General features: G+C 46.6%; 6 protein-coding genes across 6 annotated transcripts; 4 read left to right on the plus strand and 2 right to left on the minus strand.

Annotated features, from left to right (window-relative positions):
- Window positions 1–34: 34 nt before the first annotated feature.
- FOBCDRAFT_199563 (heterokaryon incompatibility protein-domain-containing protein) lies at window positions 35–3,076 on the minus strand (the record flags this gene model as incomplete). The annotated part of the gene is made up of 1 exon (XM_031180189.2): window positions 35–3,076. One exon carries the CDS (start codon window positions 3,074–3,076, stop codon window positions 35–37), a length of 3,042 nt encoding a protein of 1,013 aa, XP_031046076.2.
- Window positions 3,077–5,846: 2,770 nt separating this feature from the next.
- Window positions 5,847–6,966, plus strand: FOBCDRAFT_219674 (Alpha/Beta hydrolase protein). The gene has a single exon (XM_031180188.3). It carries the CDS (start codon window positions 5,947–5,949, stop codon window positions 6,838–6,840), a length of 894 nt encoding a protein of 297 aa, XP_031046075.2. The 5' UTR covers window positions 5,847–5,946; the 3' UTR covers window positions 6,841–6,966.
- A 178-nt stretch (window positions 6,967–7,144) lies between these two features.
- Window positions 7,145–8,486, plus strand: FOBCDRAFT_249285 (BTB/POZ protein; the record flags this gene model as incomplete). The annotated part of the gene is made up of 3 exons (XM_054704080.2): window positions 7,145–7,605; window positions 7,684–8,295; window positions 8,466–8,486. Exons 1-3 carry the CDS (start codon window positions 7,288–7,290, stop codon window positions 8,484–8,486), a joined length of 951 nt encoding a protein of 316 aa, XP_054560055.2. The 5' UTR covers window positions 7,145–7,287.
- Window positions 8,487–10,594: 2,108 nt separating this feature from the next.
- On the plus strand, window positions 10,595–12,607 carry FOBCDRAFT_133070 (uncharacterized protein; the record flags this gene model as incomplete). The annotated part of the gene is made up of 3 exons (XM_054704081.2): window positions 10,595–10,735; window positions 10,778–12,226; window positions 12,335–12,607. The coding sequence occupies 3 exons, from the start codon at window positions 10,595–10,597 to the stop codon at window positions 12,605–12,607; spliced, it is 1,863 nt and encodes a 620-aa protein (XP_054560056.2).
- Window positions 12,608–13,511: 904 nt separating this feature from the next.
- FOBCDRAFT_219679 (uncharacterized protein) lies at window positions 13,512–14,331 on the plus strand. Its single transcript, XM_031180185.3, has one exon. The coding sequence runs from the start codon at window positions 13,642–13,644 to the stop codon at window positions 14,167–14,169; it is 528 nt and encodes a 175-aa protein (XP_031046072.2). The 5' UTR covers window positions 13,512–13,641; the 3' UTR covers window positions 14,170–14,331.
- A 208-nt stretch (window positions 14,332–14,539) lies between these two features.
- On the minus strand, window positions 14,540–15,516 carry FOBCDRAFT_271991 (BTB/POZ protein; the record flags this gene model as incomplete). The annotated part of the gene is made up of 2 exons (XM_031180184.2): window positions 14,540–15,187; window positions 15,235–15,516. The coding sequence occupies 2 exons, from the start codon at window positions 15,514–15,516 to the stop codon at window positions 14,540–14,542; spliced, it is 930 nt and encodes a 309-aa protein (XP_031046071.2).
- Window positions 15,517–15,572: the final 56 nt, after the last annotated feature.

The following is a 15,572-nucleotide window of genomic DNA, read 5'->3' on the forward strand; positions in this document are numbered from 1 at the left end:
TCTTATGATGCTGGATTGATAAGTTTAGATCAACTCATTTTAAATAGAATACATCAGGCTCAGGCTTCGCACCAAAGAACGCGGAGTAATTGATCTTCCCAACACCAACCCTCTCAGATACCCCATCCCTCGCCTCTCTAAGCAACAGCACGTTGCAAACATCTAAGACACTGGTAGTTCCAAAGCGACCTAGATCCCATCGTGGTTCCCCTGTCTCATTAACCTTCTCAGTACTTGGCTTCACGCTCTCATCAGGTCCCTCAGGCAAGCGGCTGCGCTGTAGCCACTCTTCTTGAAGAATCTCGTACTGCATTCTCATCGGATCACCATCCCAGTACATTTCCCAGCCAATGGGGGGAGGTGCAACGTAAGGAAGACTATCACGAGATATGGCCACTAGGATGTACTTCACTGGTGAATTCTGGACCTCTTCAGCTGTTGAGGGGATATTGAGATGTTCAAGTGAGACGTTGAGGCTTAGACTTCCAGCGCGATAGCCTTGATGGTAGAGGATACGCTGCCACGGTCGACGGTTGTTGGCTGACCGATCTTCATCGCTGACTCCTATCTGGATGAAATTGTCTTGTATAGGCGATGCCAAATACCACTCAGATGGCTTGTCGCATAACCGCACTGATACGGCCTTGGCGCGAAAGTACAAGGTATCTTCAAATGGTAACTCCACGATAGGCTCATCTGGAAGATTAATCGGAAACTCAAATCGCATGCCCGGATATGCCTCGTGTACGAAGAGATGCTGATTCCGATCCTCATTGTGCTCAACAGCCCACCCATGCTCGTAGCAGTCAATATGCAAAAGCGACCAAAGATCAGTCTTGTGCAACAAAAGCCGCGAATTCTCAGCTTGTTGTCTCCTCTCGTCAATTTCTTCCTGCGTTCTCTCCACTTGTACAAAAGTTTCCATGAATTCGTCAACTGTAGCTGACTTCAGCCACATTATCATGCTAGCTGGCGCATAGCACACGGCGTTATGGAAACCTCTGCCACGATATGCGACGTGACCTTGCCAAGCTGCCCAAGACCAACTGGGAAACAATATCTTTCCATCTGGAGATCGTCTTCGAGAAAGGGGTTCTTTGGGGTACCATAAGAGAGATCTTGTGAGAGCAAATTCCGGCATGGCGTGCCAGAACTTGGTGTTTGTGCCCCGGCGGATAAGGTCTGCAATACCGATAAAGGCATTCACGGCGTCGGACTGCCACGTCATGTTTCTCTTTGTATAAGCATCAACAGCGTGAGCGTACGCTTCCCAGAGTGTATGCCCCTTGATAAGAGGTGCATCGATTGTATCTGAGCTCGGGATGGCTTTGGATTTGTACAATGGAGCGCCATCCTCTGAAGCTTCGCCAGTAGTTGGGTCTTCGCCGACAAAAATCGTCATGTCATCTTCGGTTGCGAAGGCTTTGTTGATATACGCGGCCTGAGTTGGATCTGACCATATACGAATCCACAAGTCGTGGATTCGGGATGTTAGTTGTAGCTGGTCGTTGAAGGGAACGATTGTGTACGAGTTAGGGCCCGAAACAGGAACTGTGTCTTCAAAGCAGGCTCCGTGTGGACAGATGAAACACATTTGCGAGCTGGTGAAATAGACTGATCGTCTTGAGAGTACCCTCTCCTGAAATGTCCATGCTCTGGTGTTCCATAGTCGATCTTCGATATCAGAATACCTCTGTCTGGCATCTTGGAATGCCACTGCTAAGGTGATCCCTTGCAGTTTCTCTATGCTCTGTTCTTGTGATCGAGGGATACCAACTCCAGGCAATCCGTCTGTGGGATTGACGTTAGAAGAGGCCATTATGGATAAAACAGCATTAGCGTATATAGTCCCCATATTGAAGATGATCCTAGCTTTGTCGTCCTTGTCATCTTGCGTGATGCATAAAGCATCAATCCAGATGTATCGGATACCGAGCTCTTTTGTAACCTTGATAGCATCAAGAATCGTTTGCGGAAGTTCGACGTTCCCCAGACCTCCAGGTTTACTGAGTTGGTCTCTTGTTTTGGTAGTGTATTGTGTCTGACTTCCAGTTCCCCAGACATAAGAAAGACAGATATAATCGCATGGTGTGTCGACCTCCTTCACACAGTTGTCAACCGTGTCTATGACTCGTAGTGTGCCCATGAGAGGCTTGAGATATTCAATAGAGTCAGTTTCTGCTGATTTATGATCCTTGTTGCATGTCTGGAGCCACCCTCGAAGGCGAGACATATCAGCAGAATCCTTGCGAACCAGAAGACCCTGAAGGGGCATTGATTGGCTCTCCACTGATTCAACTGGATGTATCACCAATCTTGAAACCTTTAAACGATCAAGATCCGAGAATTCCACCTGGAGCCTCAGAGGAAACCCTGGCCCATCATCCAAAGTGCTGATGCTCAATTGCATCCCCGGCCAATCATCAGGGTGCACATCCGTAAGTATTCCATCATGAATAGCCCTCATTCGAATGAGTCTGCAGAAGGAACAATGACTATTCTCATCCATGACCTTTGGAATGCCATAAACAGAAATGCGGGACTGTCCTGGTAGTTGATTCCCCGGTAAGCCTCGTTGTGATAGAAGGACTTTGAAGTCAATGTGTCGACACATATCGCACAGATATTCAGGATCTGTTTCTTCAAGGACAGGCGGATCAGGGATAAACCACTCTTCATCGCGCCCATCCGAGTCTTGAAATAAACCCCATCTGTGTATAAATTGATGATGCTTGTACTCGTCAAACTTGGCCGTCTCCTCATCTTTCATCTTCTCATCTGAATCTTCTCCAGATTCTTCTTCAACGGAAGAAATATGAATGCTGATTCGACTGAGCTCCTCATCCGTCATACCATCAACATCTGGCTTCTTTTCCTGTATAGCCTTATCATGGTTCTCCAGACTCTGCCTTCCCCTTTTCTGGCCGAGACTCTCCCAGTCGCGGACCATAGTCGCGGTCTCTGGTGATTGCTTCAGGGACTTTCCATCTTTTTCTTCTAGGGCCTTTCTGAGGACTGTTCTTGTGGTATGATCGCGAATGTTTCTGGAAACGACTGATTTTAGATTCGGCGCCATTATGAATGATTTTCGTATCGTTTATATTTTTGATATTGAAGTGAGATAGGGAATGAGGTTAAATAGAATCAAGGGCCTTAGCTCGTCTTATATCTGCCGAGCTTCGTCGGGCTCCATGCTGCGGAGTGTGATCCCTGCTTTTCGGGACGCTTATCTTACTGCGCCACGGACACGGACACGGACTTCAAATACACTAAGGCTTTATGCCATTCGAGAAAAGAAAGCATTTGAGTACATTTTGAAGCTATATAAATGAAATTGCCCAGCACACAAAGGCCAATCTGTTCGAGGTTTTATTATTGATGGGCCTACATCTACTATAATCACGGACTTGATATATTCACAAAGCTCAAGGGATGTAAGATAAACAGTAGTAAATCACAGGGGCCTATCAAGTTAGCAATGGCCTAGGAAAATTTTAAGCAACAAGGCCAGACTAGGACAAGCAACTAAAGTTTGAACTTCCTACATCTCATTAGCTTGCTCTTTTGAACCCAGGCTCAGGAGCTGTCTCCTACTCTCACCATGCACCTGTGAATCTTCACATAGACCTATCTTGCCAATGGTTTCTCATGGTGAGAGGTAGAGCTTATAAATGAGTCACGGGTGAGGCTGACCAGCTTAAATTTGACGAGTGGCTGAGAGGCTTCGTTATGTGATTTGACTCCGTATCAGCGAGCTTAATTTTAACTCAACAAACACTCCCACTTTCCATTGGCACCTTGTTTGACTTAACGGAAACTACTCTCTAAATGACTGCGGTCTATTGTTTGCATATGATTGTTTCACATTTGGATCCACCAGTAATATATGGTGAACTTGCTCAGTAAGGTAGACATAGATATAAAGCCAAATGGTCTGTCAATGACGTTTTGAGTTCCAATGACATACAAACTTCATCAACGGGGGGCCTATGACCCGAAACTCGGGATATTGGCTTTCAAATGAATTCACCTAGAGGTCACAGAGGAGTCTTATAATATAGTCTCTCAAAGATTACTCCATAAATATGACTGCACTTCCCAATATTCACGGCTCCCAAACTTGCTCCTCAAGCATCCCAACCGATCTCATACCGCTAACTTCCCACCACTCTCAACTTCAAACAGCAAACATGTGTGAAAATACAATGACATATTTCACCTGTATATGGTGCAAACAGCTCTACGACTCACGCATGGAACAGATCATATGTCACCGTGCCCATGGCTCGTTAGGCGCCTGTGGAAAGATGCCAGGTGTAAATAAATCTGTTTATAACCTCTTTTGTCCAAATTGCCCGTCAGAGAAGTACAAGAAGGCTCGTACCGCGATCCAAGATGGATTTGTAAGTAGTCGAAGCTTTTGGAACTGGACAATTGACTAACAGCGTCCCAGCATAAATCTGGACTTTAATGGGCTCAATGCAGTCAGTGCACTTGAACCTTTTCGCAGCAGAGAAACAAAAGTTCGGCAGGGGCAGACACCTGCTTTTCACCAAATTAGTTCCCTTTTCTATCTCATATCTTCTCTATACAATATGTTACAAAGAGCCCTATTCTCAAGTGGCACTTCCATCAACAGGGAAGGAGCTGTTTTCAACCTTTGTTTGCTCCAATTTGGCAACAAAGGAGCGCTATGAAACCTACCTCAAGCAATATTTGTCTATGAAGTGGTTTATCTCTTGATGCTTGGCCAATGACCAAATGGAATACCTCAACGATCTGCATGGGGCTGATGCTCTATGTTGTTCTACACTTCAGAAGCCCGAGAAGATGCATCATACAGAATCTTTTGTCAACTTCCACAAAATCAGCATCCACAACTCGCTAGGAAGTTGGAAATTCACAAACTTCATAGCTGCAGCTGCCTAGCTGGAAGGCCATCAAAGCAGCAGGTCGGAATACGACCTGAAACACGATAGAGGGTGTTTTTCCAAAGAAGATCACGGCCACAGTTCTCAGATTCGAAAAGGATATGCGGCTCACTGTTTATAGCCCAGGCGCATTTCAGCCAGCGGCCGTTGAGACTTTGAGGCATATAACCAGACCTTGTTCTGCAAGGCAGCGAGGGACATGCCATTCATCAGCCCTCTGCTTGTTTGTGATGTTGTTGGAGATGTCGTTCTTAAAAATCAAAGTATATGAAGACCATATTGCTGGACGATTGGGTCTTCCGACGCCCAGCAGTACTACCAACAACGGGAGGAGACGGAATGTCATTCACATTTGTCTATCAGTTTTTTTTTTTTTTTTTTTTTTTTTTTTTTTTTTTTTTTTTTTTTTTTTTTTGAGATTTCTTGGAGAGAGAAAAGAGACATTTCGTGGGCTCTTATCCAGGAAGAGCATATTGTTAAATTGTTAACGTCTGCAAAATGATATCGCTTTATGAAGACTTGTATCAGTCGCATTTTTAGGCGAATGGCAACTTCTTTTTAAAATTACTCGATGATGAGATTCATCTTGCATTTTACCAATACTCTTGACTGTTGTGACAGTACTAAATCTCAAAAGATCTCAAGAAGCTGAGTGAACTTATCAAGTTTGCGGAGGAAAACAAACCCAGAGTGTGGGCCCCTGTGAACGAGTATTTTGGCCAGATTGATTCCATAAAAAGCCAAGGTTCCTAAAGAGAGTGTCCTTTGCATATGCAGGCAAGAAAATAAGATACTAACGTTACGGATCATATAGACGTTGTTTATTGGCTGACATAGACTATGCTTACTATCTGAATCATTAATAATACTGTCCCTTGATCTGACGTCACATTGTCGGATCAGGAACGATAGTACATGTCAACCACAAGGCGTAGAGCAACAATAAAACACCACGCATTACTATGACTTAAATACTATCACCATCAATTTGAACAATTTCTCACTTTGGACAATCATGTCACTCAAAACCATCAAGACACGAACCCTAGAAGTCGGGTACTACGACCACGGCCCCTCATCAGGCTGGCCTGTCCTTTTATATCACGGCTTCCCATACGATATCCACGCATATGATGAAGTTGTTCCTAAACTCATCTCCAGCGGTGCAAGAGTCGTTGTTCCCTATGTCCGTGGTTATGGCCCAACACGCTTCCTATCAGATTCAACCATGAGGAGTGGTCAGCAAGCAGCTCTTGGCTCAGATGTTATTGAGCTCATGGATGCTTTAAACATCGATAAGGCAGTCCTTGGTGGCTTCGACTGGGGCGGAATGTCTGTATGTGTTGCATCTGCTCTCTGGCCTGAACGTGTCGTTGGACTTGTTTCGTATGCAGGATACGACATTGCAGATCTTTCAAGTTATCAGAAGCCTTTTGCACCGAGTTTGGAATGTGTTTGTTGGTATCAGCATTTGTTCCAGCAAGAACGCGGAATTGCTTGTCTTACAGAGAGTCGACGAGATCTCTGTCGGATTCTTTGGAAGCAATGGTCACCTTCATTCTCATTCACAGAAGACTTTTACAAGAGAACTGCAGAAGCTTTTGATAATCCTGATTTTGTCAATGTTGTCATTCACGCTTACAGATTCTGCTTTGGTAACGCAAAAGGCGATCCAGCTTTGCAGAAGTTGGAGGATTCTTTAGCTGCTCAGCCTAAGATAAGTGTTCCGACAATCACTTTGGATGGACGGCAGGATCCTTTGAAGCCAGGGGGTACTGCTGCACATGTTGAGCACTTTTCTGGTCGTTATGAGAGGAGAGAGGCTGATGTTGGACATGCGTTTCCAATGGAAGCTCCGGATGAATTTGCAGATGCCGTCTTGACGATTCATAAGTGGGAGAGTGGCTAGGACGTGATCGGATCAAGCAATTGATATAAACAACGAAGGTTCTGTGACTTTCACTTAATCCAGTCGAACAAGGTCGCAACATTTCCAAAGGAATTTGTCATAGGTTTTCACAATATCGAATGTGGCAAGTCACGTAGCGAAGCATTCAAGAGATTTCGAGGTTGATGAGGAAACAAGGGGCGCTACGTCACCTTGCATGATCAAACTCTGCATGTAATTTTTCTCATTTGCAATACGAACAATATCCATGACTGCCAAATTTTGTATGCTGCATAAGTATTTCATAACTCAAACCAGGCCCTGCATAATCCAGTAGCACTGGTCAATCAAGCGACGCCCAGCATTTGGGAACTGAACTTAGTTGCAACAACATACTTACCCGTGACTCCATGGCTTCAGGCTGAGTTTCTTTCTTCAAGGGTCTCACAGTGACAAGACTACAAGATTATGACAACACTCCCTCCTACTACTAGAGATGCTGTTCGAGCTCGGGCTTCTCAAGATATAGCGGCGAGGGCGGCAAAGTCGCCCACGCCACGAAACCGCAGCCGCGCACCATCTTCTACAAGATATGAATACAGAGACGATGACTCTTTCGACGGCTCGAAAGCTATATCTATTCATGCCGCGCTATCGACTCTTCTTCAAAGTGAGAAGTTCTCAGACATAACCATCATCTGTGGGGAGCGCCAGTTCAAAACCCATCGCGCTGTTGTATGCACTCAGTCTCCTTTCTTTGATAAAGCAATGAGCGGCGACTACATGGTGCGTTTTCAGAATGCCTACTTTTCAAAAGGCCGCTGATAACAACTCACGGTCGATATAACGTATCACAATGTTTAGGAATCTACGTCACGATCTATTGAGCTGCCGGAAGATGATCCTGATGTCGTGGAGCGGTTCCTCGAGTTCTTGTACACTGGAACCTACAGTGACGGCGTAAACTTTACGTGGGGAAAGCCAGCTAAAGCGGCTCTACTAGATCCCGAAAGTGTTCTTCAGAGCTTACAGCAGCCAGCGTGCGGTAGTCAAGAAACGGGCATGTCGTCTCCTGCGCAAGGAACTGAAGACTGGATTTCCAAAGACGAGCGTGATGAAGAGCCAGATGAAGAATACAATGAGTACGACGAGGACCCGGATGATTCTTCAAACGATGGTGATGTGGCGGGAGGTGAACAATCTAAGCTCGCAAAGGTGACAGAAGCGGTGGCATTCGGTCACTGCAGTCGGACGGAAGGATTAAAGCAATTCGCTGATTTACGTAGCGACATGACACTGCCTCTCCGGCTTTACGTCATGGCAGACAAGTACGACGTGCCTGCCCTTCGACTTCTGGCGCGTGATCGATTCTACCGCGCCGTAGAGCTCGTTTGGGAAGAAGCCAAGTGCTTTCCTGACGTGGTTGATGAGTTGTATCAGACCACGTCGCCAACTGACACTGCGATGAGAGAGATTGTGTGCAGGCTTGTTGCGGCTGTAATCCATGTGCCTAGGGTCAGGGATAAGATGAGAAGTATAATGATCAAACATGGGGATTTCGCTGTTGGGGTCATGGAGTAATCTATCCATCTTCATACCCTTTTTGTCTGAGATCCTAAATGATGAAACTACTTAGGTCATTTTAGTATATCGTAGCAAGCTTTTAGGCCAGTTTATTTTGGCATCCTGATTCAGCGTCAGAAGTCTTCTTGCTCCCCGGGGATGGTTAATCCGTGCAGCTTCGGAATTTGGTGCATGAGGGTATGAAAATAATTACACAAGGTGGTCAAAGAACCAATTGAGTTTATCATCAGTTATCCTCAGCTTGCTTGAGTATTTCTGTCCTGTAGTCGAGACCTGAAGTTACTGACATCTCCTTAAGCTGCACCCTGGTTAATGTTGCTTGCTGCTCGGCTGCAAAGCTGAAAGCTCGGCTATTACCCAAATTTGACAAAAATACGTGGCAAGGCCACCATCTTGACTGTGGCATCCGTTACCGGGCGAGATTTTGCATGTGAACAGGCGTCCAGTTTTGAACAAATTACAATACCAGGATTTGCGTATTTGTTGGGGATTTACGTATAGCGTGTACTAACAAGCACCTGAGCAGGCTTGTCTCCAGCTCGGCTACGAATGAAGCTTTTAAGGATGACGATCCATGTCTAGGACTCAACAATAAGCATACATGAAGAATATGCCAAGAATAGAAGGATTATGAACCCTTTCGTGTCAGAACAGGAGGCTTGTGATGACATTTCGCCCGACTCCGGCTTGAACATGTCCAGCTCAGCCCCAAAAGAGTCAGCCCCACCAACCACGGGCGGCAAACACGGCAGCCAAACACAACGGTCAGAACAGCGAGGCACACCCAAAGAGGAAGTGCCCGATTTTGTGGTCGCGTGTTACGCAGCGGCCTTTCCATTTCTCCCCTGACATGAAGATCTGTCGTCATTTTTAGTGAGTCTCTGTTGATCAACACCTGCGCCTTGCAACAGCTCAAAACAGTTCTGTAACCGGTTCTCGCATCGCCGCGGGCTGCGACAGACTTTTTTCTTACCAATTACCGAAAATAAAAAACAAGCATTAAATTACTGCGCCTCGACGGGTCCGTCGGTGACTGGAAAGTATCTCATGTTGAATATGTACAGGGCTTAATGGGGCGATAGACCTTGTGAGATGGCGCTGGCGGTGGCTCAGATTTGTTTCATTTCTGGCCAGTCAAGTGTTTTGCGTTTTGGGCTCTTCGACGTGGCTGCTTCCAGACTCAGGGGGGGCTGCTTACTGTCTTAAAATTGTTCTGTAGTAGGTAATAAATTACTTGAGAAAAAGTCTGCGCGTAGAGCTAAAATAATAGGTACAGCCCCCGTCAGCACGATGTTCCCCTGATGTAATATCTCCTGAACGAGTTTTGCGGCCGTGCTGAGAAGGAATGTTTCATCGTGGTACGTCGACTTGGGGGCCGCGGGTTAGCGGGTGGAGCTCTCTAGCCTTTTAACTCGGGAATTTGCGTTTTGGTGCTATCTCGATGCCAATGCTTGGTATTGCAAATCAACAAGGATATAACCTTGGAACAACAATCTTGGCTGACATTTACAAATCTCCTATCACTGAACATGTCAGGAATTTTAGAGGGGTCATCCATTGTTTTTGGCGCTGCTATTGTTTTACGGAGATCAACGAAGCGGGAAATGCCTTGTAGGACTCGAGCATCGGCAGCAAGTCTAGTGCTAACTTCGGTTACGGCACAGCCCTAGCAGCGACTCTGACGAATCACAGACTCTCCCACTCAGATGATCTGTCTCGAATTAGCCCGCTAGTGTCAAGCATGCCGTGTTCACACTGCCTGGGGGCCGCAGGGCGCATGTACCTTTAATATGAGCCTCACACCGACAAGATACTCGAGCGGCTTGATAAGATTAGGTGCTCCACAGCCCGGGTTTATAGTGGGAAGAGAGCTGCAGCTACCTTGTCATGACTGCCGTATACCGGACTGTCTTGTGCTTGTCTTCCCTCCTTGGCTCTGTCTGCCTTGTCCACTCTCAATCTTTCAACATCCTGCTTTGTGTTCCTTTTGTGTGCATCCTTCTTGATCGTCCTTCCTTCGTTTACAATGAGCCCGGTTTTTCTTTAGTAACTTATATTGTTCCACCGCGGCCCACTTCTGTCTCTCCCTTAACCCTGGCTTGACATTCTATCCGAAAACCTCGTTTCTTCTTGTCCCTTGATACATTCCTCTCTCTTTCTTCACTATACATACATTTCCTGCTTATGACACATGCCTTCACACATTGCTCTCCCTGGCGCTGCGCGTCCTCGCCCTAGATTTCGTGTCAACGGTTCAAATTGGAGATGGGTTAAGAAGGGTTCAACTTTACTATTTGCCTTATTTGCTTCTGCATTAACAATCTACTACTTAGTATGTTCCCTTCTTCCGATTGAAGCTCAAACTGACCATCAGATCCATAATGATAGTGTTTGGAGACCAACGGGTCCGATATTACAAGAAACCTTAGTCACCCCAGCCAACATCTCCTCTGGGGAAAGAAAGTTTGTCATCGTTTTACCCGTCGACGATTCGAGTCCCGATCTCTGCAAGGTTGTCAGCAGCGCCGTAGCGTTGGGGTATCCCGCGCCTGTAATCGTCAATTGGAAGAAAGACTTCCATACCGAGGCCGACGGTATTGGACCTTCGCAGCTGGGGAAAATTACCGGTACACTCAACTACCTACAATGGGCCACAGGTGATTTGGTTTCAGAGGAGGAGAAGCTTGGAGAGGATGATCTCGTGCTCATGCTGGATGCACACGACATTTGGCTACAGCTACCTCCAAGCGTCATGATGCACCGATACTACAGCAGCAACGAGCGAGCGAACCGACGAATTGCAGAGGAATACGGCTTCTTTGACAAGGAATTAATGCAGCAGACCATCATTGCCGCCGCGCAAAAAGGCTGCATAGCCCCACGCGACAAAATCTCGAACCTCTACTGCAACGACGTGCCCGACAGCACCCTCCCCGAAAACGTCTTCGGCTTCTTCACCGACTATACTGTATCACGATACAAATACATGCGCCCCAAGTATGTCAACAGTGGCAGTTTCATGGGTCCCGCAGGCGACATGCGACGATACTTCCAACGTGTCAAAGATCGCATGGACCAAGATCTTCTTGAGGTCAGGTCTGCAGAGGATCTTGCAGGCGACCAGGGTATTTTCGCCGAGGTTTTTGGCGAGCAGGAACTTTGGCGCCGACAGATCAAGCAGGATGACTTTGCTGGCGACAACCCCGGAAAAGAGGCAGCGATTTCTGCTAGAGACAAATTTGAGTATCACGTCGGCTTGGATTACACACAAGAACTTTTCTACCCGACTTGCTACTCTGACTACGGCGGTGCTTTCGTGTCACTTGACGATCCCTCCTCAATTGCCAAGGAGTCGAGCCAAGCTGGCGTTTCGCCCCCTCGCGTAGGTGGTGTGCCAAGCGACATTTCCAAGGCTGAAGCTCCGTTCTCTCAATTGGATGACCATGAAGGCGGCTGGGGTGACGTCTCGCTTTTCGTGGACTTCTGGACGACGTCGGTCCCCGTCGCGATACACCACAACGCTTGGAGAGACGGATTAAAGGCCCGTCGATCAACTTGGTGGGATAAGACGTGGTACTTTCCCCAGCTGCGCAACCTCCTCGAGGCGCACATGTCAGCAAACACGACAACACCGTTAGCGAGCATTACCGCTGACGATGGCAACCTGGAGGTTTGGTCATACGGCGCAACGACCAAGGGGAGCGCGTCGCTACTGTTTGGCAAGAACAAGGACACAAAGGCTTGGGAATTGCGATCGACAGATTGGGATACGATCTGTAAAGCCAGTAATGAAGCAGAGACCGAGTCGCGCTGGTATGATGAGGTATTTAGGGATGGAAAGGGTTTACTATAGAGGTCGATCATGATCATTTGGTTAGGAGTTCATTCATAGCGTGTTTTTGACCATTCATGACAGATACCAATTCATTAGACTATTGTTTGTCGTCAACTATGTTTGCGTGACCTGTGCGACTTGAGGCTTCTGACAATCGAGATTCGTGACACCTTGGCTGAAATGGCCAAGAATCTGCGTTACAACCCCAACGTCTGCCAAAACTTCTTGGCTGACGTCTCCGCCCAGGGGATATCCGCACTAGGTAGGGATCGGCTGTACCTGCATGCTTCTAGACCAGGCCGAAGAGTTTTTCTGGCTGCCGGTCTTGGCGATGGGCTACGCCGCCGGGATCTACGCGGCGCGGTATAACGCCATCGGTAGTGATTGGTATGATCGGTAGTGGTAGAGTTATGGCTGGGGGTTGGATATGAGAATGACGAGTAGGAGTTTGTCGCCACGGATCGGGAGGGAATGTGTTAAGGGTCTGGATGTTTTGCCCCGCGGGACGGATCGTGTGAGAGTTTTCGTTTGGTGTAGGGTGGGTGGTGATAAGGTTTGAGATGAGATGCTGTGGCTGGATGGGTGGAATTGCCGGGTAAGAAAGTTTCACTGTCAACAAATTACTCCAATACTGTATTAAGCGTTGATTGTAACCAGTGACTGTTGAAATTGAGGGGGGAAAAGACACACAAACGAGTAACACCTAAGTATCTTGGACAGCATTTACGTTCGCAGTCTCATATTTTGTTGCCGTTCATCCTTCCCTATTTATGTGCTGTTTGTGAACAAGGTAGGCATTGGCCATAACCCTGCATTGTAGCTGTTAAAAGTTCTCTCATATCAAGGCCTCCATAGCTCCCAATATCTGATGGCAGATGTCTCAACACGTGAAGCATGACTCTGTCCAGCGACAGAAGTTAACTTTTATCTTCAGGCGCCAAGCTAATCTCACAACATATATTCTGATCCATCTTGTTGGCGATAGCTCACAGGTAGACCTTGAATTGTGCTGTGATGGACATTTTAAAGGCAACTTTCAAAACGCCCTCCATTGACCACAATATTGCTTTGAAGATAGAGATAGCCGTGACTATAGACACTCTGTTACTGCAAACATTTACGACTTTGTCACATATATCTTGAATCCTCATTGACCCAGTAGAGAAACTGGAGAATATTGATTGGCTTACGCTGCATCAGTCAGCCAAGCCCCACTTCACGCATACTCGAAACCCAGCTCAACCTCATCTCACCTTCTACTCATCTCCCATCTCCAATTTCGATTTTCTCATTCATAGAACTCGACTAACTCACTAAGAAAATAACAACATTGATTTAGCGCTCAGAAGAAGTAGGCTCCGGCTCACACTACCTCATAAGAACAGCCTAACAGAATCCTAGCCATGGCAACCTCCCATTACAAGACCGAGACTTTCACATCCGAAAACTTTGTCGAGAGCGCTGGTACAATTCTCTTCCGCCTCTCAACACATGAAATATGTATCCTGCACGATATAAAGCGTAACGAATACATCCTTCCCAAAGGACGTCGCAATGTAGGCGAGTCACGCTGCGACACTGCCATTCGTGAAACTCTCGAAGAAACAGGAATATCCTGTCGTTTACTACCCATCAACATGAAATCTCGCCTCTGCCCTTCTGAAGAAACGGATGTTCCTGATGAAGCGCGTGTTTTCAAAGATGTTTGTGAGCCGATTTCAGTGCAGATGAGAAGGATTGGTGAGCATGAGATGAAGCTGATTTGGTGGTATGTTGCTGCTGTCAACGAGAATAAAACTATTGGGAAATGTGAGAATGAGTTTGAGGTTGAGTGGTATGGCTATGAAGAGGTTCTAGAGAAGTTGACTTTTCAGAATGATCGGGAGTTGGTTGCCAGGGCTATTAAACTTGTCCAATCTTATTACCCGTGAAGGCAGGCAAATGAGTCATCTTTTAGGTTTTCTTTTATCAGTGTTTATGCTATAGTAGTTGTTTAGGCATTATGGTATAATGTCCCAGTTGTGAGCTAGATGTATTATTTGCAGGAGACCTGTGGCTGAGAGCTTATGTCCACATAGAATTTAGAACTTGTCCAAGCGACTGTCATTGAAAGTTGTGATACACCACGAAGTCTTAGCCCTAGTCAGAAAATTAATCACTTCAAACTAAAACCATGTCAAGTTCTGTGCAAAAATATTGTTCATAGAATCCGTGAAACCTTATCTGTCTTTTGAAAAAGCTCAAACCAAGTGTCAAAACAAAGGTATGGTATCCTGCCTCAAGGTCTTGCTAGGCCAGCAATCATCTAGACTCGTTGACTCTAGGCTCCAGCATGTACCTTGCAACACCATCATCAAGATACATTTGCTCCCCCTTGACAGCCATCATCCTCTCCTTCATCTTATCACCATCCCTCTTCATACAAATCAACTTGCACAAAGCCTTCCACAACGGAGTATTAACCTCTTTTGTAGAGCCATAGACGTCTAGCACAACGTCCTCAAACTCCTTGGTAGCCTCCCAGTCGGTCCATGTCTTATTGACCCAGCGGTTTCTGGCAGCGGTGTAGAAGCGATCTCGGCAGAGGAGTTGAAGAGCGGGGACGTTGTATGTCTGAGCCACGATGAAGAGATTCATGGCGAGGATTATTTCATGCGGTGAGCCTTCGGGTGACTTGGCCGCGGTTTCTGTCTGTGCCGTGACGGGTGTAGTTGACAATAACCTATTTGATCGTCTTACAGGGCGGTCTGGCACACTGTCTTTTGCGATGTCTTTTTCGATGGGGCAACGCGGATAACAGTCAAGCCTGTCTTGAATCTCCTTCGCTCTCTCAGCCTCAACCAATGCGGTAGGCCTTTGAGCAGTGTATGTTCCAGTGTAGAGAAACTCGAGAAAATGCTGAAATACATCGGGGTCTTGATCTAGAGTCACACTCCTAATGGTGCGCTTCTGGGAGGAGTCAGTGAGAGCATGTGATAGTATGGGAGGTCGCGTACCTTGGGCGGGGTTGTGAATGCCTTCTCAAACCATTCGCACTGCGTGCACGCAATAGCACGATGAACCTTGAACTCTCGACCGCGGCAGATGATCGATATGTCGGAGTAGGTGCCATCAAAGAGAAGCTTGTAGGAAGAAGCGCGTATCGAAGAAGCGCAGAGGTCATCCACGGCGTATGTCTCTTCAGTGTCCATTTCTTTAGAATGATCGCTGAGGTGAGTTTGAGGCGTAAAATACAACGCAGGATCAATGTCAGACGTAGGAATATCGTCCTGAGTCATGTTGAAAGGATGAAAGAGTTTCAGTGATGAGATATTTGTTGTGAGATGAAGAGGAG

Source organism: Fusarium oxysporum, chromosome IV, assembly GCF_013085055.1.
Source record: "Fusarium oxysporum Fo47 chromosome IV, complete sequence".
In the NCBI taxonomy this organism is placed as follows: domain Eukaryota; kingdom Fungi; phylum Ascomycota; class Sordariomycetes; order Hypocreales; family Nectriaceae; genus Fusarium; species Fusarium oxysporum.